The sequence below is a fragment of the Portunus trituberculatus genome, chromosome 49 (genome assembly GCF_017591435.1).
Source record: "Portunus trituberculatus isolate SZX2019 chromosome 49, ASM1759143v1, whole genome shotgun sequence".
Classification (NCBI taxonomy): Eukaryota; Metazoa; Arthropoda; class Malacostraca; order Decapoda; family Portunidae; genus Portunus; species Portunus trituberculatus.
The window spans coordinates 19,317,311-19,342,019 of NC_059303.1; the positions used below are offsets into that span (position 1 = coordinate 19,317,311).

General features: G+C 39.6%; 2 protein-coding genes across 5 annotated transcripts; one reads left to right on the forward strand and one right to left on the reverse strand.

The window, feature by feature from the left end:
• Nucleotides 1-3,134: 3,134 nt before the first annotated feature.
• Nucleotides 3,135-15,340, forward strand: LOC123499227 (protein FMC1 homolog). Of its 3 annotated transcripts, none has more exons than XM_045246986.1 (5): nucleotides 3,476-3,601; nucleotides 4,481-4,524; nucleotides 6,884-6,948; nucleotides 7,127-7,349; nucleotides 14,686-15,340. In XM_045246986.1, exons 1-5 carry the CDS (start codon nucleotides 3,482-3,484, stop codon nucleotides 14,780-14,782), a joined length of 549 nt encoding a protein of 182 aa, XP_045102921.1. In that variant the 5' UTR covers nucleotides 3,476-3,481; the 3' UTR covers nucleotides 14,783-15,340. The 3 variants fall into 3 exon arrangements, with proteins under 3 accessions (XP_045102923.1, XP_045102921.1, XP_045102922.1); XM_045246987.1 differs by having other exon boundaries at nucleotides 7,127-7,338; XM_045246988.1 differs by lacking the exons at nucleotides 3,476-3,601; nucleotides 4,481-4,524; nucleotides 6,884-6,948 and adding an exon at nucleotides 3,135-3,395.
• A 3,476-nt stretch (nucleotides 15,341-18,816) lies between these two features.
• Nucleotides 18,817-23,767, reverse strand: LOC123499228 (haloacid dehalogenase-like hydrolase domain-containing protein 2). 2 transcript variants are annotated; one of them, XM_045246989.1, is made up of 6 exons: nucleotides 23,662-23,767; nucleotides 21,595-21,784; nucleotides 21,053-21,346; nucleotides 20,379-20,494; nucleotides 20,059-20,159; nucleotides 18,817-19,547 (listed from the first exon to the last, which is right to left on the reverse strand). In XM_045246989.1, the coding sequence occupies exons 2-6, from the start codon at nucleotides 21,687-21,689 to the stop codon at nucleotides 19,371-19,373; spliced, it is 783 nt and encodes a 260-aa protein (XP_045102924.1). In that variant the 5' UTR covers nucleotides 21,690-21,784; nucleotides 23,662-23,767; the 3' UTR covers nucleotides 18,817-19,370. The 2 variants fall into 2 exon arrangements, with proteins under 2 accessions (XP_045102924.1, XP_045102925.1); XM_045246990.1 differs by lacking the exon at nucleotides 21,053-21,346.
• Between the last annotated feature and the right edge of the window lie 942 nt (nucleotides 23,768-24,709).

Consider the following 24,709-nt stretch of genomic DNA (forward strand, 5'->3'; position numbering starts at 1 on the left):
AGATAACTGAATTATACATGTAGAGTTGCCGATAAGGTTGACTGCAGAGTTTCTTAATATATATATATATATATATATATATATATATATATATATATATATATATATATATATATATATATATATATATATATATATATATATATATATATATATATATATATATATATATATATATATATATATATATATATATATATATATATATCATATTACTTTCATGGTCATACGCAAATTGATAAATTCATTTCCAGACTGGAAATGTTGTTGTCATTGATATTGATGTCGAATCATTCCATACATTGATGCCTAGCTGTGAAATGATAATAAGGACAGGTACATAATATATTATATGTGTCTCGACGACCGAGGTAGTCGAGGACACTCTTCATTCTCCGGTCCTCCATCATGGTGGAGCGTCGTATGTCGTTCATAGGAGCTATGAATAACTCGATATAAGTATTCAATGTAAATTTTACCATAGATCATTGGCTCTTCCGTGACAGGCTCTAGATTAGCCCATGCTTCACATTCTGGAAAAAGAGAGAGCTATAGTAGTACAATAGCTAATGGAGAAGTAACACCGTTGCCAACAAGCAAACTCAAGACAGCATTGTCGTCAGCAGACCCAGAAGAAATTCTGCGTCACCTGTACCATCAAGATGTGAATGAGATGAACTTGGAAAATCTGAATGAGACCCTGGCTGAAGGACGAGTGACTTGGTGTGCGAGGAACCAGGGAGTCTGCGATTGACTACATGCTAGTGAATGGGAGAATGCGTGAAATTGTTGACCGTATGTGGATAGATGAAGATGGAATGATTGACAGTCTCAGACTATAACATGCTGGTGCTAGAATGTAAGTTGAATGGAAAAGACGGAACCAATGCCAAGGTCAAGAGGAAAAAGTGGAGGTTGAGAGATGCAGGATGGGAAAATTTCTAGGTGGACTTGAGCGAGAGACGATGGGAGGATGAGAGCAAAGTGTGCCAGATGTGTGACGTAGGAGAGGATGAGACGGTGGAGCATGTGGTGCTGGAGTGTGTGAAGTATGCCAGAGACAGGTATGACATGATGCAAGTGGTGCTGAGGGAGCTGGGGCATGACAAAGTGGAGATGACAGGAAGGGAATGGATGGTGGTGCTGCTGGGACTCTGTGGGGAGACGAATGAAAAGATGATTGAGGCTGTAAAAGAGTTCCTGGAGAGAATGTGGCGTGCTAGATGCAGGAACTAGTGGTGTGAAAGATGGTGATTGCCCTCTTTTTTTTTTTTTTTTTTTTTTTTTTTTTTTTTCTACAGGCGCTGCCGATACAAAAGCCTGACTCAGATCTTGATCTTGATTCTACAGGTGTCCCAGAATTTCTCCTGAGACAGGCCTTAGTATCGGCAGCTCCTGTAGGGGATAAAAAGAAAAAAAAGGCGGCAAGAACCTAAACCAGACACCATCCTTAATACTACTAATCCCTGCATCTGGCACTCCACATTATCTCCAGGAACTCCTTGACAGCTTCTATCATCCTTTCATTCGTGTCTCCACACAGTCCCAGCAGCAACACCATCCATTCTCTTCCAGTCTTCTCTACCCTGGCATCCCGAGTTCCCTCAGCACCACTTGCATCATCTCATTTCTGTCTCTGGCATACTTCACACACTCCAGCATCACATGCTCCACCGTCTCGTCCTCTCCCATGTCACACATCTGGCACACTTTGCTGCAGGACTCTGACCATCTGTAATTCCTTGCATTCACATTCATGCACTGTGCCCTAGCTCGGAAGAGAGGTCACCCCCCAGGCTGCCATCATACCACTTTTCATACATTGGGGCCTCTTTCTCCCTATACCACTCCAGAGTACTCTTTTGTTCCATCCTAGTCCTCCATTCGCTCAGTCCAATACACTTCACCCTTCTGTCTATCTCTCTTCCACTTCCTTACATCCCAGTCTGGGCCCTCTCCATTTCCAACTCGCTGGAACGGCCAACTAGTTTCCAGACCACTCTTTACTACCATCCTGACACACTTTTTCCCCCATCTGCTATTCCTAACATTCCATAGAAACACCTTCCTAACTATTCTTGCATCATTCATTCGTTCTAGCCTAGCCTTGAATCTCAGTGTTGCCTTCACATGCCTCTCTCTGAAGGTACTCCATCACATGTCTCCCCTTAATGCCTCTATTGCTGCATACCCTGGTGCATTTAGAGCCATTCTTGCTACTCTGTTCTGTCATATTTCTAGCTTCTCTAATTCACTTTCATTCCACGTCATCACAGCCATACCATACATGATGCTTGGAACAGCCACGGTCTTCCAAACTTCTCGCAGCACATCATACTTGCTGGCTCTCATCCTTGCTGCACTTCCTAGCCGACCCACCCACTGGTTCACCAAACTCATCTTTTCATTCTTTGCTTTCACACAGCCATATAGACTCATCCACATCCCCAGATACTTGTATTCCTCAGCCTGTTGCACCTCATTTTCTCTCAGTCTCCACACCAAGTTTCTTTCATCATCTGACCTATTCACAACCGTCACCTTGCTCTTCTCACTGCTGAATCTCACCCCAAAGTCTCTTCCATAGTCATCTACAACATCCATGAGACTTTGGAGTTCCTCTGCTGATTCACTCATGACTACCACATCATCTGCATACAAGAGCACACATACCCTATCATTCCCCACCTTTACTCTTGCATTCATCCTTCTCATTCTGGCAGCCAGTTCTTCTGTATATAAACTGAAGAGGGTTGGTGACAAAATACAACCCTGCCTGACTCCTCTTTCACTCTTTACCCAGTCTGTTTCTATGTCTCCTAGTCTATATCTAGCTCTTGTGTCCACATACATACTTTGCACTATACTAACTATCTTTGAACTCAGTCCGATCTTTTCTAAGACTCTGCCTAACATTCTTCTATTCACCCTGTCATATGCTTTCTCTATATCCAGAAGAAATTCTGCGTCTGAGTCCCGCAGCAAGGTGTGCCAGATGTGTGACATGGGGGAGGACGAGACGGTGGAGCATGTCATGCTGGATTGTGAGAAGTATGAGAGAGACAGGCATGAGATGATGCAAGTGATCTTGAGTGAATTAGAGCATAATAGGAATGAAAGAGTGGAGAAGACAGGAAGGGAATGGATGGTGTTGCTGCTGGGACTGTGTAGAGAGACGAGTGAAAGGATGATGGAGGATGTGAAGGAGTATCTAGAAAGAATGTGGCGAGCGAGGTGTAGGGATCATTAACGAAGAGAAATGCTACTTTTTTTCTGTTTTGTCTTTTTTGCCCTCTATAGTGGAGCAGCCGATCCAAAGGCCTGGCTCTGGAGCAATCTCTTGCCACCTGTAGCATCAAGATCAAGATCAAGACACGCAACAGGAAGGACTGCTGGTGATTATTTGACTCATACATGTATAGGCTTTTCTATTTTCGTAGGATTAAATGTATCTCCTGTTGCTCTTCTGTGAAAGGTGGCAATGTGTGACAGTGAGGGACACATGAGTGATGCCTTTGCTGCCGTGCAGAGGCGGTCCTGGCTAGTTTTGCAACTGGGCGAACAATCCATTGGCCCAAACCCTCCCCCGGGAAGGGAAGAGGTATTATTATAATAATGGGCACTGTCCCCAAGAAACCGTCCCGCGCGCTCGCCTCGATTCCCGGCTCCCACTTCGCAGCTCCTCCACCCAGCTGATTTGACGTCACATATATGAAGCTAAGCTATTGATCAGAGAGAGAGAGAGAATATGAAAATGAATAAGGAAAGAGAGAATAGCAGCGTTTCTCAACCTTTTTACCCTTGCGTAACCCTTAAAATACATGACATGTCTCAAGGAACTCCTGTGCAAAAGCAAAATTATATACCATATATTTCATTTTATGTGAGGAGCTGCGAAGGGGGGAGCCGGGAATCGAGGCGAGCGTGCGGGATGGTTTCTCGGGGACAGTGCCTAATAATACAGGGGTGTCAGTCTATCCACCGCCCCCCTCCCCCTTGCTTTTCCTCTGAGTGACTCTCACACAACCTGTATAACCCTCAGCAACAAGTTGATGTGATAATAAGGGCGCATCAGCATCCACTGCACCAACTTGACGTGGAAATGTGCGATATTAGTCTAGAAAACTGGCGATATTTTTTCCTGCGCTTTTCTTTTATTGAGGGCGCTCATGCTCCCCCAAATAGATTGTGCCCTGGATGGTCACCCACATTGCCCATAGCAAAAACCGGCTCTGCTGCCGTGTGAGGGTCTCGGGCGATGGATGGAACTCTTGCTGTATCTTCTGGCCTGTCCTTAAACTTGAAAAGCTTGTGACATCAGAGGTGTAGTCAGCTTTCTTTGCTGTTGTCTGATTCAAGGCCACCTTCCATTCCCTTGTAGGCACTCCGCCCAGTTCATGATGGAGTTGGGGGTTAGTGGTTAGGTTTAGTCATTTTGCCCACATGCCAGTTCATTCAAGTCAATTTGTTTGGTTTGCAGTTTCACCCACCCATGGAATCTCTGATGTGGCTTATGTTTTTCTGGTGAGAAATATAGTGAATTGATGGATGATATACGTCTTTTCCATCGCAAATGTATATTTTTGAGTTATGACTTTTCTCAACTCCAGCTTATGCCTATCTCTAATTTTCAACAGTCTCGTGGGATCTGTGGGAAATCAGGGTTTTTAGGTTGGGGAACATTGAATTGAGTAATCTGTATTGCAAAAGAGGTCAGAAATCATGAAAATCACATAAGAGATCTCTGAGAATACTTTGATGTCGGAGGAGACAGTTGACTGTGGCAGTAGAGAGCACTGAACCATGAACATGCATGCACATACAGGCATACACACATACCATGTAGTGTAGTGGTTAGCATGCTTGGCTTGCAACTGAAAAGGCCTGGGTGCGACGAGGCAAATGGGCAAGCCTCTTAATGTGTAGCCCCTGTTCACTTAGCAGCTAGTAGGTACGAGTTGTAACTTGAGGGGTTGTGGCCTTGGTTTCCTGGTGTGTGGACTGTGTTGTGATCTCAGTGCTACACGAAGATCAGTCTATGAGCTCTGAGCTCGCTCCATAATGGGGAAGGCTGGCTTGGTGACCAGCAGATGACCATGAATTACACAAAGCCAATCAGTCAGGAACTAGTACCTGACATATCCAACAAGGGAGGGGAATAAGTTTCTCAGTGTCAGGTACCATAGTTTCAGTGGTGACAGTAGTGACAAGCATACTTAGTTACAAACTACTACTGGTCCCATTATGATTACTTCTATTATTATTTTTATTATTATTGTTATTATTGTTACTATTTTTATTATTATTATTTTACTTTATTATTATTCTTACTACTATTATTATTTTTATTTTTATTGTAATTGTTTTATTACAATTATTATATACTAATTGGTGTGGTTGTGTGGATAATTACAAGTGAACAGATTGTGAAGTCACTTGTAACGAATGACTCCACAGTGTGGGAAAAGTGACTCCATTGTATGTTGAAATAGCATGTGGGTGAAATGACCAGATACTGGTGGTTGTAAAGCAGTACATATACAGTGCTTACTCTAATTTTGCGAGTTCAAATTTTGCGATACGCCAATTTTGCGACCAAGAACCAAAAATTGCCTTTTTTTTTTATTTCCCATCTTGCTCCTTTCTCCAGGTATTGTGAGTGATGGTGGGAGAGAGAGCGTTCCTGCAAATTATATATTACTGTATTATATAGGCAATATTTTATTCATTTATTCATATTTATCATATTATACTATATTATTATCATATTTATATTATATTTATCATAGATTGGTGGTTTTTGGATAGTTTTCATAAAAATCTGGCGGTAATTCAACGAAGCTCATCTGGCAACACTGCCTCGCTCCCTCCTGCCTTCCATTTGTTTACATACACCTCCACGGAGTTCTCTGCAAATTTGGAGGAATCCTTGTGCTCAACTTTGTGTGACATGGCGCCACCAACCAAGAAAAACATAGGCTAACTTTGGAGCAGAAGATGAAATAATTAAGATGAAAAGAGATGGAAAAAGGAACTGTGATATTTCCAGAGAGTTTGGTGTGGGAGAATCAACTGTGAGAATGGTGTTTAAAAACAGTGAGAAAATTGAAAAAGCTGTAAAAACCTATGGTGGACAGATTTTTTATTCTTGTAGCCATTGTACAAACACTGTGATCATTCATATGGAAAGATACTTGGCTCAATATATATGTGATATAATTATAAGCAAAATATTAGGAAAATATTGAAAAATTAGGCGACCATGGACAAGGGGTCCACCATATTCAATTTTTCCCATAGGAATAATACTTCCAATTTTGCGATTTCCAAATTTGCGGCTAACAATGCCGCCCCATTTCCCGCAAAATTGGAGTAAGCACTGTACCTACTTTTGCACTGAAAAGGTCTGAGATTGTAGCCACAAATGTTTTCCATCTTGAAATGTTCTTGATGTGTCTATATAATAAATAAGTCTCCTCCCCCCTCCCCCCAACAAGCCTGTAGGGAATTTGGGATTTTATGTAGGGGATGAAAACTCAGTGAAAAATGGGTGTTAAAAAGTTGATAAAGTTTCCAATCGCAAACGAGTCGATAAATTCTGTAAATATGTTAAGATAAAAAATATGGTAGTAGTGTTCTCAACTACAGTGATTAACCAGTGATGAGGGAGCACTACCACATGTATGAGTATATGTAGTAGGGAGAGGGCCATGACCTCCAGATTTCCCCATTGCATTTACTAAAGCTAGTGTGTTCTCAGATGTTATATTGTTACCATATTGTTGAACCTCAAATAGGCTTTTGTTGAAGAGCATGTTGTTGGTTGCACTCAGATATTGTGTTGAGATCTTGTTGTGGCTTCACTTTTCACTTCCCTTGCTAGTGTCATCAACACAGGATGTAATGAAGTACTTGGCTGCCTGGTATATAGATGGATAGATACATCAGGTCAGTTTTGCTATACTGATTTGTATATGTGTATATTGGCTGCTGATGATGATTATCTATAATCAAAATCTGTACAACTAAGGGATTTGTTGTCTATCATTAGAAAAGTGTGGCTCATGGTAAGTTTGTTTGGTAAAAACCCAGCACAGTTTTAGCATGCTGCGGCATCACATTACAGACATGGCAGCAACGACACCAAAGATACAAACACTGAGGTGCCTCATCCGTGAGATACGCCGCACTTTGCTTCCCCATGAGAATTTGAGACACTCACCAGCCTTTGAGTACATGATGAAGGAGTACCGGCACAATGCTGTCACGGACCAGCAGTGCTGCCGCCAGCAGGAGGAGATGGCCTACCTGGCCCACACCTGTGCCACCTATCTCGAGGCAAGCAGAAGGTGGGGACAAACTTTGTCTTTTAGTCATAATATATTTAGGTACAATATTCAAATTTTTTTTTAGCTTTTGGTTGACTATTGTATATGATTAAAAGAGCTTTGTATCATTCTTGTGGTATATTTTTGTTTGATAAAGCAGGAAAGAGACAGGTTTTAGTTTTCAGTTTCTTCATTTGTTTTGTCAATATATTTCATGTTTCCTACTTGGATACCATAATACATACTTAGTTAATGTATGTCCATGTATGTACAATAAGGTGATAGCCACAGTCATGAGGAAGTGGGTGAGGTAAAGCACACCACAAAGTGTACCCCACACACACACACACACACACACACACACACACACACACACACACACACACACACACACACACACACACACACACACACACACACACACACATGATGCGGCGAATACTTCACTACTTAAGAAAGTGTTGAATATTGAATATAAACTAGATAAATTGATAAAGGAGAAGATGGAAATGAAAGAGAATTAAGAACAGGAAAAAGAGTTTATAAAACTGAGAGAAAGGATAAAAAAAGTAGAAGAAAATGAAGCTAGGCTAAGAGCGGAAAACGAAAAACTTAAAAAGGAAGTAGCTAACTACAAGATGCAGATGGAAGATGGGCTCGGTAAAGCCGAGAAAGAAAAAGAGAAGTTGAAGGATCTAGTAAACAAGGAAGAGGAAAGAGTACAGAACGTGATTAAAAAAGAAGTACAAACATGGAGAGTCCAAGATAAGAAAGATAAGGCTGATTTTCAGGATGTGATTCAAGAACAACTTAAAGAAAAAGGAGAAAATATGACAAACAAAATGGTAGGAGTCCTCAAGACAAAAGAAAATTTAGTTAGAGAAATTGCAGAAAAAAAGAAGAGTGTAATGGTATTTGGAATAAAAAAAATATATAAAATATAGACCAAGAAGAGAAAAAGAAGAAATGAAATCAGTCAAGGACCTACTGAAGAATTTAAACGACGAAGATAGGCAGAACTTAGAAGAGGAAGTAGAAGAAATAAACAGAATGGGACCATACCAAGAAGGAAGAACGAGACCAATTAAAATACTTCGAAAATCACAAACAGTAACAGAAGAAATGTTATATAGAACAACAAAACTTAGAGAAACAGAAGGCTGCAAGGATATCTATATAAAGAAAAATAGAAATGAGGAAGAAAGGAAGAGATACAATGAACTGGCAGCAGCAGTAAGGGAAAAAAATAATGAAAGGTCAGAAGAGGAAAAAGGCATTTTTTTGGAGAATTCTAGGAGACAGGATAAAGAAATGGTATATAAACGAGAAGGAAGAGAAAAAAGTGGAACAAGTTTAACTAAAAATGATAAAGGCAAGAGACTAAAAATGATGTATACGAACGTAGACAGAGTTTTATCAAGTAAATTACAATTAAGAGATTACATAAAGAAAAAAAATTCGGATATTGTATGCCTGACTGAAACAAAACTAAATGAGGCAATCAAAATAGACTTGGATAATAGGTATAATGTATGGAGAAAAGACAGAGTGGGTAAAGGAGGAGGAGTCATGATAATGTTAAGGAAGGAGATAGTGATAAACCAAGTGGAATGTGGGGAAGGAAAAGCAGAAGTATTGTATGTTAAGATGCATATTAATAAAAAAGAGTTAACAATCATTGTAACTTATGTGCCACCAAAAACAAATTCATGGACCAATCAAGAATATAAAGACATGATAGATAACATAATAAGGAGTCTAACGAGAATCATTAAAGAAAGGAAAAATGTGATATTAGTAGATTTCAACTGTAAAGAAGTGGACTGGGAAAATTATGAAAGTGGTATGGGGGAAGAAGCCTGGGTAGAAAGATTCTTAAACCTAATGATAGACAATATGATGGACCAGAGAGTAAAGGAATGCACAAGATTCAGAGGAAACGACGAGCCGGCGAGATTGGACCTAGTTTTTACAAGGGGTATACAAATGAATGATGATATAAGATATAAGTGCCCATGGGGAAAGAGTGACCATGTAATATTAGAAATGGATATAGAAGAGGGAAAGGAAGATAGAGACGATTCATACAAAGGAGACCGATTAAATTACAGAAAGGCTGATATTGAGAATCTCAAGAACTATTTTAAAACGTAAACTGGGAGGAGATGGAAAACTCAGAGACGATGCAAGAGAAGTATAACTTATTTTTGGAAATATACAAAACAGGAGTCAGGGAATATGTCCCAAAATATAGACCTAAAGAAGAAGGAAAGAAAGATTGGTTTAATGCAAGGTGTGCTAGGGCAAAGGAGAAAAGAGATGGAGCATGGAAAAGGTGGAGGAGAAATAGAAATCCAGTAAATAAGGAAAACTTCAAGGCAGTGAGAAATGAATATGTTAAGGTGAGGAAGGAAGAGGAAAAGAACTTTGAAAAGGACATTGTTGAAAAATGTAAGGAGCAACCAAAATTGTTCTACAGATTCATAAATGGAAAAATTAGGCAAAAAGAAACAATAAAAAGGTTAAAAGGAGAGAACGGGATGGTGGAAGACCCAAAAAAAGTATTGCAGAACTATTAAATAATAATGTCCAGGAGGTCTTTACTAAGGAATCCAAATTTGAAAGGCCACAGGGTAATAGAGAGACAGTCTATATGAAAGAGATTAAAGTAACCAAGCTTGAAATAAGAGTTAATGAAGGAACTGGATGAAGAGAAGGCAATGGGACCGGATGAAGTCTCAGGCAGAATACTGAAAGAATGTAGGGAAGAACTAGCAAGTCCTATATACAACATCATAAAATGCTCAATAGAAAATGGAACAGTACCAGTAGAATGGAAAAGAGCTGAGGTGGTTCCCATATATAAGAGCAAAAGGAAGGAAGAACCTTTAAATTACAGACCAGTATCACTAAATAGTGTAATATGCAAGATGTGTGAAAGAATAATAAAGAAACAAGGGATCGAGTTCCTTGAAGACAACAAATTAATATCAAATAGCCAATTTGGTTTTAGAAAAAGACGGTCATGTGTAACTAATTTATTGAGTTTCTATTCTAGAATAGTTGATAGAGTACAAGAGAGAGGATGGGTTGACTGTATTTATTTGGATTTAAAAAAGGCATTTGACAAAATGCCACATGCAAGATTACTATGAAAGTTAGAGAAGGGTGGCTTAAAAGGAAGCACATTGAGATGGATAGAAAATTATTTGAGGGGAAGAGAAATGAGGACGGTAGTTAAAGATATGAAGTCCAAGTGGAGAGCAGTAGAAAGTGGAGTGCTGCAGGGGTCAGTATTGGCACCAATACTTTTCCTCATATATATGAACAACATGCCAGAAGGAGTGAACAGCTACATAAATCTGTTTGTGGATGATACAAAACTGTGCAGAGTTATAAAGCAAAAAGAGGATTGTGAAATACTGCAGGAAGACCTAAATAAAATCTGGGAGTGGAGTAAAAAGTGGGAAATGGAATTCAGTGTGGACAAAAGCCATGTCATGGAAATGGGAAAGAGTGAAAGACGACCCATGGGAATCTGTAAGATGGGAGATGGAATAGAACTGGAGAAAGTAAAAAAAGGAAAAGGACTTAGGAGTGACGATGGAAGAAAACAATCAACCGGTAAGCCATATTGATAGAATTTTCAGAGACATATAATTTGCTGAGGAATATTGGAGTACCATTTCACTACATGGACAAAGAAATGATGAAGAAATTGATAAGTACTATAATAAGACCCAGATTGGAATATGCAGGAGTAGTGTGGACCCCTCATAAAAAGAAACACATAAGGAAGTTGGAGAGACTACAAAAAATAGCTGCAAGAATGGTTCCAGAATTTGAAGGGAAGACATATGAGGAGAGACTAAAGGCTATGGATCTACCAACCCTAGAACAGAAAAGGGAGAGAGGGGATCTGATACAAATTTATAAATTGATCAACGGAATGGACCAAGTGGATAATGAGAAACTGATCCAGAGAGAAGAACATGACATTCGAAGCACAAGATCACATAGTAAAAAGCTGAGAAAGAGATGTCTGAGAGATGTTAAAAAATATAGTTTCCCCCAAAGATGTGTTGAGACGTGGAACAGTTTGAGTGAAGAAGTGGTGTAAGCAACAAGTGTGCATGGTTTTAACCCTTATGTTCCGATGATTAAACTATTTTCCAATATCCCATGACAGGTAAAAATGGTAAACCTAGAAATTGTCAGAAGACTGTTTGAATACTAATAATTATTTTCTCTTTGGTATTCTGAATACAATGATGTACTTTCTAGCACGATGTGACCTCTGAAAGTTTAGTTATTGCCTTATCAAGGATTCCTCCTCCGCCCGCTGAGTGATCCATCAACCAGAAACAGCTCGGCGAGCAATGACACCGCGCAAACACACACACTCTCTCTCTCTCTCTCTCTCTCTCTCTCTCTCTCTCTCTCTCTCTCTCTCTCTCTCTCTCTCTCTCTCTCTCTCTCTCTCTCATCTTGGAAGAGAAATTGTACACTTCCAATGAGAGAGAGTGAGAGAGTATTCTTTCACCCCTTTTCATATCAAGTTTCAAGCAAATAACATGTAGGTATCATCTCTCTCTCTCTCTCTCTCTCTCTCTCTCTCTCTCTCTCTCTCTCTCTCTCTCTCTCTCTCTCTCTCTCTCTCACACACACACACACACACACACACACACACACACACACACACACACACACACACACACACACACACACACACCCTTGATCGTCTTCCCAGAACACGAGAGGCACGCCTGCATCTCCGTGAGTCACTCTGGGTTCTCAATACGATGTTTGGAGTCTGTTCTCCATCATCACTATCTCTGTCTTCTCTCTGTTCTGAGAAAACAGGTGGATTCTCTGAATCATTTTCTGAGTCTTCACTACTGCTGTCTTCGCTTTCTTCAGTTTCTTCCTCATAATCACTGTCACTGTAGTCAGGCTCAGAAACACTGCTAAATAAAAATTATCTGTCTTGTTCCATAGTGAGTTATGAACTGAGACGTCCCTTCGCTCTTATCGGGGTGCTTTCGACACGGTGGGTCACTGGTGTTGCCAAGTGTCGCCCTCAGAATGGGAGAATAGCTTTGTTACCCCAAATATACAGAGCTAGTGGCAACACTACGTGTGGAAAAAGAAGCCAGATACTTCCACTTGCCATCTGACTCGAGAAACTGCGTGTGGAGCTCAAACATGAGGCACGAAAATTCTTGATTACGGGAACGATCGCCGTCGCTACGGACGCACTGATGCAATCATTCATATACGATCACTGGAACATAAGGGTTAAAGAAAAATTGGATAAGTGTAGATATGGAGACAGGGCCACACGAACTTAAAGCCCAGGCCCTGTAAAACTACAACTAGGTAAATACACACACACACACGCACACACACACACACACACACACACACACACACACACACACACACACACACACACACACACACACACACACACACACACACACACATTGAAAAGATAGACAAGGAAGACCTGGTGCTGGGGACAGAAGCTGAAAGGACAAGAGGACATGCAAAGAAGATTAGAAAGAGGCAGTGTGTGAAGGATATTGGAAAATACAGTTTTCCACATAAAATGGTGGTAAAGTGGAATGCATTGAGTGGTGAAGTTGTTACAGCACATAATGTGAATAGCTTTAAAGAACAGGACACTATGAGCCTCGTTCGAGCCCTGTACAATACAACTTATGCCCGTATCACACGGTCACATATACCCGCAACAGTGTCGAGCGTCTGGAATATCGATGACCGTGTCGCAGAAAACGCCGATTTTCAGAGGACAGCGGGTCATCGGGAATGATCCAAGACCGTTGTCCATTTCCCGCGACTGGAAGACCGTCATGGAAAGACTATAATGAACATACTCCACAAAAATACTGAATTATTTTTTATAATGCTTTATTTGGCATATGTCATCAATATAATGCTGTAATTTTTCATGATTTGCATACCCATCACTTATACGATATTTATTAATTACCTACAGATAGTATCGGATTTTGTTTTGATTTGTTTACCACCACAAGTGCTGGACTAGCCACCTTCGCGTCCAAATCCTTGCCTTCCTTTTTCGTTTGTTCTGCTCTTGCAGTGCAATTGCATAAAGTCCAACAGCTAAGATAGCGTGGTCAACTGGGTCCATTGTGTTCAGTGGCGCTCCGCCCGGGTTTGATGTTGTTGTGGTGGTGAAGGTCTCGGATGGAAGATCAACGCCGTGTGCTATGTTTCCTGCGATTTGATCGTCGAACATACTGGTCGCGCAACACGCTGTCGCGGGTATACGTGACCGTGTGATACGGGCATTAGTAAACACACACACACACACACACACACGGGCCACACGAGCATAAAGCCCAGGCCCTGTAAAACTACAACTAGGTAAATACACACACACACACACACACACATGCTATTTTTTCACACACTCATCATATGTTCGCAAAATTCTCATATGCATGAAATGAAAACTATTCCAGTAGTTTTTCTATATTTCAGTGTGGAGGAGAATCATCTCATCCATAAATCACCTTAAAAAAGTAATGATCATTCATGTAATATACTGTTGTGTAATGCTTCATGACGTGAGACACTGAAGAATTAATATTAATGGCAGAAGCAGTGGCATAGTGAATAAGGTGGTGAGCGTGGGATCGGGCAGACATCCACGTGTAGGTTCGAATCCCACCACATACCGCTTTGAAGCTGTGCCATTTGTCGAGTGGTTTAAAGTTACCTACATGTCACCATGATACCCAGGTTCTAGGTGGTTACACCAAAGATGTGCTTGAGTGGTGATATGGACCCTAATATGGGTACTACTTTAAATAAAATTGCCTGTGCCACTAATGGGCAGAAGCTTAACAGCGCCTCCCATATGTACTCTTCAAGTATGCCTATAGGCGCTATAGGCCATAACGTTAAAAAAAAAAAAAAAAAAAAAAGCTGGGATAGATAAAGCCTGGCAGAAGACTTGAGGCAAAGTATACACCAAGAACTGAAATAAAGACTTTTTTTTTTTTTTTTTTTTTTGTGTTTGTGTTACTTCATTCACCGGCATTGCCAAGTGTTTGCAGTAATCTTACACTTACTAGTGCTAAAGAGCAAGCCCACACTCAAATAAAAGGCATAATTATTCTGTAAATGTAGGGAGAAAAGAGAATGGTGACCTTTTTCAGAAAAATATGGTAGCCACTTTGCATCTCAGACTAGATACTCTCAGGTTGACTATTGCCTCTTAGACACTCATTTTGCCATCATTTGAGTCAGGCATTAATTGTTAATTTTAATAAGACTTGTCAATTATTTTCTTCTTATATGGCAGATATCAAGAACTTCACCAGGAATACCACTGTCGGGGTGAGAGGACAGTGAAGGAGACCGCTGATATTGTAGGCTTCAAACTTCCAAATGAACACTGACAACAGTAATTTTATATATATTGATATAGAGGTACAGAATATTACAGTCTTCAGAATTCATAATCCTTTAATTATTTTTAAGTCCAACATAGTCATTTAATAGCAGAAAATTAACTTCTATCAGAGGAATGATTTTAACATAAATGGTTGGCATTTTCTTTTACTTACTTTACAACTTATACTAATTTTTCTGTTGCCTTTTGTAATTGTAATTGTAATTGTAATTGGTTTGCATCTTCAGTAGGCATTTTGGGAAGCTTAAATGTTTGCCTCTTAGGATTCTCTGAGTGGTGGCATTTATAGCCTCTGGCCCTTCCTGAGGCACTCCTGTCAAAGACAAGCTTGGTGGCTAGCATGTGGATATTATTTAGCCGTTCAGCAATGACAAGATAAATGGCAATGTCTTGCCAAAAGCTCATCAGGTTGTGGGGGTGGCAATTGTGTTGCCTACCTCTGACTGCCATAGCCACTAAAATATGTCAAGTCCTCCTGTGGAAGAGGTGTGCTCTCACTCTAGTACTTGTATGTACATTATTTAAATAAAACTAATACTTTTTTCAAGATCCTCTTACTTGCCTGATATTTTCACAAGATTCTATATGTTGGCTAAGAGTAGTACAGTAAGTCCTCGTTATATGGTACTTCTTTATCCTGTAAATTCACAGTTATGGTATTTGGAAATTACTACCCTTGATTCGATATACGGTAAGAAAAATTCACAGATACGGTATCTGCTCATGTCATGCCTAAACCTGCTGTTTTTCTTTTTGTGTTATTGCATTCAAACACTGAGCAATCGTTCGGCATGTTTAGTTGTTTACAACACTGTGGAAAGCTTGATGAACACTCCAGCTAGCCCAGTGTCCACAAGCAATATATTAAACAACAGGAAACCTCAGGCGTCAGGCCAAAGTGCCCGAACGTCCCGCCAAAAGTCAGCTGGCAGTAAGCACTGAGGTGGGTGGTGCGGGAAGTGTAACGTGGATGACGTCACAACAATCAGTCTCTTCCCGCATTTCCCATTGAACACAAGTGAAATGCTTATGCGTATTTTTTGTGGATATTATCACGACGCACAGTGACGCACCCATAATGGCCCCAAAACATTCTGCAGACACTGCTGGAGTTGACAAGGCAAAGCGAAAGAGTAGTCTGCCCACTCAGCGGATGATGCGTAAGGGCTGAAATCCCCACTGCCCCTTAGCCTTGGGAGGGACATCATCTGATAGAATACATGGCAAGTGAAAAGTAAATAAAAACATTTTGTTTATTTCTTTTGTGCAGTACTTTATTTATTTTTATTTATTTTTTCATATATATATATACAGTAAAGTCCCGGGTTACGTCGGTCTCGAGTTACGTCAAACTCGTAGTTACGTCAGTCCACTATAAGGCAATTTAAGATTAAAAAAATTGAAAATTTATAAATCGTAAAGTGCGGGATTTATTGTTATTGTTGGTGGTTGCCCGCCACACCGCCCGCCTCACGCTTGAATACAATAACACCCTGCCTCAGTTCCACCACACCATTGCCCCTGGCAAGAGTGTTATCCTACTTCTGCATTTACTGACTCAAGTTCTTAGTATCTTGCTCAATGGCACCAAAGAGAAAACTTCTTAGTGACAGCAGTGATGCTAAGAAAAGGAAAACCATTATGCTGCAAGAAAAAGAGGACATAATTAAAAGACATGAGAAGGGAGGCAGCAGCTGTGTGTGAGGGAGGGAAGAAGAAAATGGGAAGCCTGTTACCATGACAACAGGGAAGTTGACGACCTTGAGGGCTCGCACACCCATCACAACAATAACAACTCCGGAGCCTTCGCCTGGGCCACACAACACTCGCAGCTCACTTGCACCGTCTGCGCCTGTCTGCTGATCCCTATTGCCCTTTCCTATTGCATTTCCTGCCCCGCTGCCCACGCTTCTACTCCCACCGCACTGCACTACGCTCCCAGCTGTCCGCCCTGTGGGTGTCACAACATTCGACCTGCCCACCCTCCTGGCGGCCTCAGGCGTCCACCCCTCTCGGCAACCTGCAGTCCTTCGCGTTCGTGGCCCTAATCAACAACAAAAACAAGCTTGTGTTTCATATTCCTACATAGTTGTAAATAATATAACAATATAACCTTTAACTTACCTGAATGACCATAAACAATGATTGGTTGAAAACTCGATAATGTGCTTTGAAATGTACGGAAACTCGAGTTACGTACAAAATCGACTTACGTCATGTTTCAGGAACGTAACTCTGACGTAAACCGAGACCTTACTGTATGTATATATATATATATATATATATATATATATATATATATATATATATATATATATATATATATATATATATATATATATTATATACTATATATGACTATTTTCATGTACAGGCAACCCCCGCTTAACGAAGGGGTTACGTTCCTAAAAAGCACTTCGTTAAGCGAAATTTCGTTAAGCGAACCGATTATAACAAGTTTAACCCGATTTGAACTTCCATTAAGAGTAAGCAAAGCGAGAGTGCATCATAGTACAGTAAAAGGTTTAATGAAAGTAAAAATTATGAAGTTAAACATTTAGGTAGTTTAAATTATAATATACACTAATGTATATATGTACGTAACTTTATAATGTAGATGATCCTAACTTTATGAAGGGAGGGAGAGTGAAACGGGAAAGACACTAACCGGCAACCTGTGGAATGTAAACAAAGTGCGCATCATGGTACCGCATACAAAACTTATGTACCACATTTCCACAAGGCTTTCCATTTTATCCATTGTAGAGTCACAAGTTCAGGTGGTTCTTTTTAGCTTTCAAAGAAGATACGGTCTCACCAGCCTTCTTAATAGAGTCTGCTGACTTGAAAATAGTAGACAGTAGATGGAGTAAAGATGGTGGCGAGCAATGTTATTAGTTTTCTGGCCTCTCTCTTGTCTGCGAATAATACCCAGCTTCACTTCGAGAGTAAGACACTTCCTAGTCTTCTTAGGAACGTTAGGCCACATTGCAGGGCGTTTTGGTGGTAAGTTGAACTAGGGAAGATGAGGTACTGGTGACGCTGTTATATTTTGATTGGGGAGTGAGTGGTGCGCATGATCTTGATCTTGATCTTGATGCTACAGGTGACGCAGAATTTCTTCTGAGTCAGGACTTTGTATTGGCAGCGCCTGTGTTGTCCACGAGAGGCTTGATCTTGATCTTTATTCTACAGGTGTCTCAAGACTTCTCCTGAGGCAGGCCTTAGTACCAGCAGCTCCTGGTGTATTCAAAAGCCTGTCAGCTTGCATGATACGGTGGGGCTTTCAAATTTGGAAAAAATTACCTGGATAAAACTTCAGTTTGGTGTTCGTTAAACGAGCAGATGGTAGTAAAATTAAACCTTCGTTGTAGCGAAATTTCATTGTGTGAACCTTCGTTAAATGGGGGTTGCCTGTATTTTCATTTATGTAGGGGTGACTTTTGACATGCTGGAACGCATTCCCTATTATTACATATTATAATGAGTTCGGTATACGGTAATTTTGATTTGCAGTAAGGTTTTCAGGAACGCATATGTACCGTATAACGAGGACTTATTGTATTGTATAGGAATGTTCACACTGCACTGAGATATATCCAGATTTGTAGAAAGTAACTCAACATAAAATTAAAAGCAATTCTAACCTGCTGCATGTTAATGAAACCTGGTAGATGTACAGAGGAGTGTGCACCACCATGTGTGACCTGCAAGGCAGGGTTGACAAGGTTCTGGGAATAAGGTGCCCGGGAGGTAGGAAACAGTAACATCGGGAGAATATGAAACAAGAATATATTTACTTGTACAAGATCATATAGAAATATCTTTGTCCAAGCTAATGTGTTTAATATATTATTAATAGAGACTGTCACCCTTAGTGGGCATTTCTTTCTTTCCCCACTTTTTTCCTCCCTTTGAGTCAAGCACTCTTAGTGGACATTTCATTATTTTCTCACTTTCTTCCTTTCTTCAGTCCCTCTCAAATGTAAAAAAAAATAGCTTGTTGAAAAAAAAGCCTTATTCATCAGATTGCATGATCATGTATTCTGCATCACATTCTTCAGACACAGGTGTTCATCAGTGATTACTCAAAGCACCTGTAAGCAACAATGTTTCAAAGACTACAATAGGGGTAGAGGTAGTAGCAGCAACTGTAAAGATAATAATGGTAGGAAAAATAGTAATAATAATGATAGAATATAGTAATAGAAAGTAGGCTGTGGTAGTGAGGATAATGGGGACACCTTTCTATGTCTTTTTTACATTTAGAAGAGTATGACTTGAAACAAAAATATTCTCAACGTGTTCATATTCTGAGTGAGAATATGAGATGCATGCAAAGCCTTGAGTCACTGTCAGACATAGGCTAGTACAGTAGGCTTTTGCTCATTATCTAATACCATTCACAGGACCAGTTGTTGAAATTGAATGCTGTAAATCATTCAGCTTTGAGTTATGGTGTATCAAAAATGTATTTCATTTATGTACAGTGAAAATGTGAGAGACAAACAGTGTTCTCTTAATGCTACAGATATAAATAAAAAATAAATTATATATACAGTGTGCATATGAGATCACTGAGATTGAAGCAAGTTGTTGATGATAAAATCAACAGCCTGCGGAAAGTCTTCAGCAACGTATGATGGTGATGGTTCTGCTTGACCTTCATCTCCCAGTCGGTACTTGCCAGTCTTCACTAAGATACCGGCAAGTCCAGCCTTCATTGCCCCACACACGTCATCATGCATATCCTGCCAAAAAGGAACTTGCTGAGATGCAGTGTGTACACATCATATGATAACTGATGGTTCATGACCTTCAAAGTACAGTTATGAATGATTAGTATTACAACATATTTAATTTACATAACTCAGATAAGCAAGGGACATTGATTGGATAACCTCATTGAAATCTTTCATGGAACATTAGACTGAAAAAAGGGGACAGCAGTAAGGTATCTATAAGTAATGAGAAGGATGGAAAGGACTTCTGTTATGTTACATTTCAGGGAAGTGAATGGGTTGGTAATGTATATCATCAATGTAGAGAATGCAAATATCATTTGAATTTTTTTTAGTTAAAGTTATAGATTCATATGACTATTGATAGTGATACAGTACCACTATAGAACTTGTGATCCACTCATGCACAGATCTCTTATGCAGTTAATAGACAAGTCTAACAAGTATGGTAATATGGTCACACAAAACTATATACTATGTAAATTTAGCAGGTGATTGTTTTAAAATACTCATGACTTACATCTCCAATCATGACAGCCTGATCTGGGGTGCAGCCAAGGTCTTGAAGAGCAGAGTGGAAAAAAGCTGCCTCTGGTTTTCCCACAACTTCAGCCTTGCAGCCTGAGGAATAAAAACAGGACATACATTACTGCTATCAGTGCAGATTTTAGTTTGTAAAGCTGAGAAACTCAAAGGTACTATTAGGAAATAGCAGTCAAAGATAACAATTTATCAGAGATATGAGCCACACAATCAACACTCAAAATCCCACACATTTACACTTGCACATACACCAATGAATACATGAATTGGAAAAGAAATTGGGCCATAATGCCATACCTGAAGAATACTCTAGGCCACTCACAAAAGCACCAGGGCCCAGTGCCAGACCATCGCCTCTCTTATAATAGCGAGCCTTGTGAATTGCAATGAGTGGAGCGCCATCAAGGAGCAACCTTAAAAAAAAAAAAAAAAATTATCTACTCACTTTGCACTTCACCTCAAGCCAACTTCCTGGAGGTTAATGAAGACCAACTGTGTTATTAATAGCAAAGGTTAGGTTCAATTACCTTCTGACCATATTTTTTTCAGGCTTGATAATGATTTTTACAGTTAGGTGTCAAATTAGTCTCAGTTGTATGTACGAGTATATCTGTAATTAATATTCCATTTCCTCAAAGAGGCCAAGTCCAGATATGCACATATATCTGTTATTAGCATTCCATTCCCACAAAGAGGCTGAGTCCAGATATGCAGTTTTGACTGGCTTCATGCCATTAGTGGTGCATTGTGCTATGCTGTTTGTCATCATGATGCAAGCCGATTTCAAAATGTAAACTGAACTTCTCTGAGTTTAATTTATTTACATAATTTCCATTAACTAGATGTATGAATAATATATAACTATATATGAGTAAGTAAAGGGTGTCAGCAACTAAGATACAGTTAAATATGACACCAACTTATTAGTGTTATTAGAAGTGTGGTTATTAAAGCATTTTTAACTCACCAACCTAAATGCAGTTGTCAAGCATTCATAATTGAAATGCTCAGGAGCCAGTCCAACAAGCACAGAATTCTCATTTTCACAGCAAACTCCAGAAAAGTCTTCTTTTGCTGCATCAGCAATGAGCATTAATGGACGCAAGTTTCTCTTATCTATCAGCTGGCGAGCAGCTGTTAGAGATGTAAAGATTTCTTCATTGTCAATGCTGAAACCAATCTTTTTAAGCCTTTCATGCAGTACATGCTTGGATTCTTTAGTAGTGTTGGTAACAAACTTTATTTTAACTTGTGTTGTTCGCAGCCTGGAAGAAACAAAGCATAGATGACAAGCTTGGCAGAGAGACAAGTAAAAGAAAGGTCTATTATAGACAGAAAAAAATCACTCTAAAAGTTTAAAGTCTAAAAGTTAAATCAGATTATTACAGAAAAAATAAATAAAAAACATTGATAGAGGAATAAAGGTGATAAACTGAAAGCTTGATTTTTGCTGATTGATGTTTATATTGTCATGATGATATTATTTTCTTGACACAGTGAGAAAGCTGAATACCTTTTGAGGGCTTCAATTGCACCTGGTATGACTGTATCCTCTATGTGAATTGTTCCACTCAGATCAATTAAGACTGCGGCAATCCGCTTTGCCATTGTTGTTTTAACTGCTTGGTACTATGTGCAGTCAACAGCAGGCAGGGCACTTCTATGCAGACTTGTTTGGGATTGAGATTAGTGATGCACTCAGCCTACAAAGCAAAAAGTCAAGTTTAATTTCTGTACACATCAATTGTAATATGAATGTTGAGAAAAAAATCTTGTATTCTGATATATAATATAGTTTTTTTTTTTTTTTTTTTTTTTTTTTTATCTATACCATGTGGGCTTTTCACAGGAATTTCTCTCTCTCTCTCTCTCTCTCTCTCTCTCTCTCTCTCTCTCTCTCTCTCTCTCTCTCAGGACTTTACAATACTAGTCTTATTTGCCCAATTCTAGATTATGCTTCTGATATAATTTACAGGCTACCCTGGTGATATTGACATGTTATAGAATGTCCAGAGGAGATGGACAAAGAGAATTGGGGGATTCTTTGGCCTAACCTATGTGTCCTTTGTGTTTGAGGCTCCACTGCATCAAAGGTTGTCATGATCCCTGAGGGGACCTGATCATGGTGTGATATTTTCAATGGCCTCTGTCCTCATCTTGAAAACATTTGCTTGTTTGGAACCTCAACATTAGGACTACGTAAGGGTTATTTCTTCAAGTTGGCTATTTCTTGATGTAATATCAAAGTCAGAACTTGTTTCTTTTCAATGAGAGTCCTTAAATAATTTGCCAGAATCTTTAATTTCTGTTGCTAAGTTCAAGCATCAACTCGCTAGGTCTTGTTGGCCACTTCCTATAGGAAGTGTTCATTCCTTACTTTATTTATTTATTTTTTTTTATGATATAGCCTATAGTGCTGTTCAGCTTCCACCCATTAGCGGCACAGGTAATTTTATTTATAGTGGTACCCATATTAGGGCCCATATCACCACCCAAGCACATCTTTGGTATAAGGCAATTACACCTTCACTTAGAACCTGGGTATCATGGTGACATGCAGGTAACTTTAAACCACTCAACAATTGACGAAATTTCAAGAAAGCACGTGATGGGATTCAAACCTACACATAGACATCTGCCCAATCCCACGCTCACCACTTTATTCACTACACCACTGCGTCCCATAAGCTAAAGCCACACTAGCCAACTTTATGCCACCAAGAAATTATAACAACAGTCTTTGTCGGAGGTTTCATCTGTGTTTAGACGAGGGCGACAGCTCTTGTCTAGGAGACAAGACAGTACAGAGAGGGAACAAATCCATAGTTAGATTAGGTTAGGTATGGTAATATTGTCCTTAAAGGTGTGGCCAATGAGAAGCAACCCCAAGTTAGCTTAGGTAAAGTTAGGTTAAACTTGAAATTCCCCATTTCTCATCCTTAAATTTTCATATATATCCCTTCTCCCACCCTAAAACCCTGCTTTGGCAACAGTTCCCCTAGGATGTTGGAGAGAGAGAGAGAGAGAATGCTGCTAAATAGCAATTTCTCAAATTATGATCAACAATATGATGAAATTAGTTGTGAAATTAATTAAATTACTACTTAAAATAAACCTACACCTAACCTTGCCCACAACTACAAAAAAAAAAAAGTGACGTTAGTTATTTCATTATCATTTATCTCACATTCATCATATCACCCATTCAATGTAGTAATGAAGGGCAACCTGCAAGGGATGTAACCATGCGAACTGAGGCATCTCCCTGCGGCTGTCTGTATTTCATGGGCTCCCTGGGGTTGTGTTCAAGACTGCTTGTGTCTCAGCTTCCATAGGTACATCAAACAATGTATTACGTGAACAATATTGAAACAGCTAGAGCGTTTTCATTTCAGGTTTGGTAGATTTGCCGTAAAATATTTGTTTCCTTTTCCTACTGAATCCTTCACTGTGAAGATCACGACTTGAAAATATAAGCTAAACATTAAATTTTGCCTTGATATTAACAGTCAATAAATGTATTGCTATACCCCGCCCCCTCTACTTTCCAGATAATTGTTATACTATAATGTGTATGTACCTTGTAACCTCATTCGTCCCAAGAGATGGTTCGTATTTCGTGGTTGTTGTACTGCGAGACGCTAGTGTTGGCTGAGTTGCCTGCCAGCAGCCAGCAGACTCACTCAGTGTTGCCAATTCAGATTTTTTAAATCCGCTAGACGGATGCAAAATCTCGCTAAATTCCGGCAGAAATCCACCAGATATATTCTAAACTGTTGACTATATATATATATATATATATATATATATATATATATATATATATATATATATATATATATATATATATATATATATATATATATATATATATATATATATATATATATATATATACACACACACACACACACACACCTAGCAGTGAGTAGGTACGGGATGTAAATCGAGGAGTTGTGACCTTGTTGTCCCGGTGTGTGGTGTGTGCCTGGCCTCAGGCCTATCCGAAGATCGGAAATAATGAGCTCTGAGCTCGTTCCGTAGGGTAACGTCTGGCTGTCTCGTCAGAGACTGCAGCAGATCAAACAGTGAAACACACACTTAACAGGTAGATCCACAGTTATCAAGAGGCAGGAATACTCAGTCAGGGTATGCTACCGGTTTACATCAGTGACACAGGCCATTGGCAACCACGCGCGATAGTCATATCACAGTCACACTACCAAATACGTCCCTTCTTCTACTTGTCTATTAAACACGCACCGCTTGGTGACAGTTGTGATCACACCTCACCACGTAGTACTTACCTTTCAGGAACATTAGTCTAACCTAGACTAACCTAATCTGCTGCTGGACGTTATCGTCTTGTGAGTCACAGTGATTGAATCGGTGTGCACTATGTAGCAGTGAGTACAGTGTTGCCAAATGAGCGGTTTTCCCGCTAAATCTAAAGGTTTTGTTTGACATCTAGTGAAGAAAAAAAAAAAATGGTTTAGCAGCTAGCGGGATTTCTACCGGAATTGCTTATTTAGTAACCGCTTAAAGACTGCTGAATATGATTATATGTTGTTTTTCAATTAAGTTTGCCAACTTTAGCGTTACGGAATAGTATTAAGAATGTGAGTACT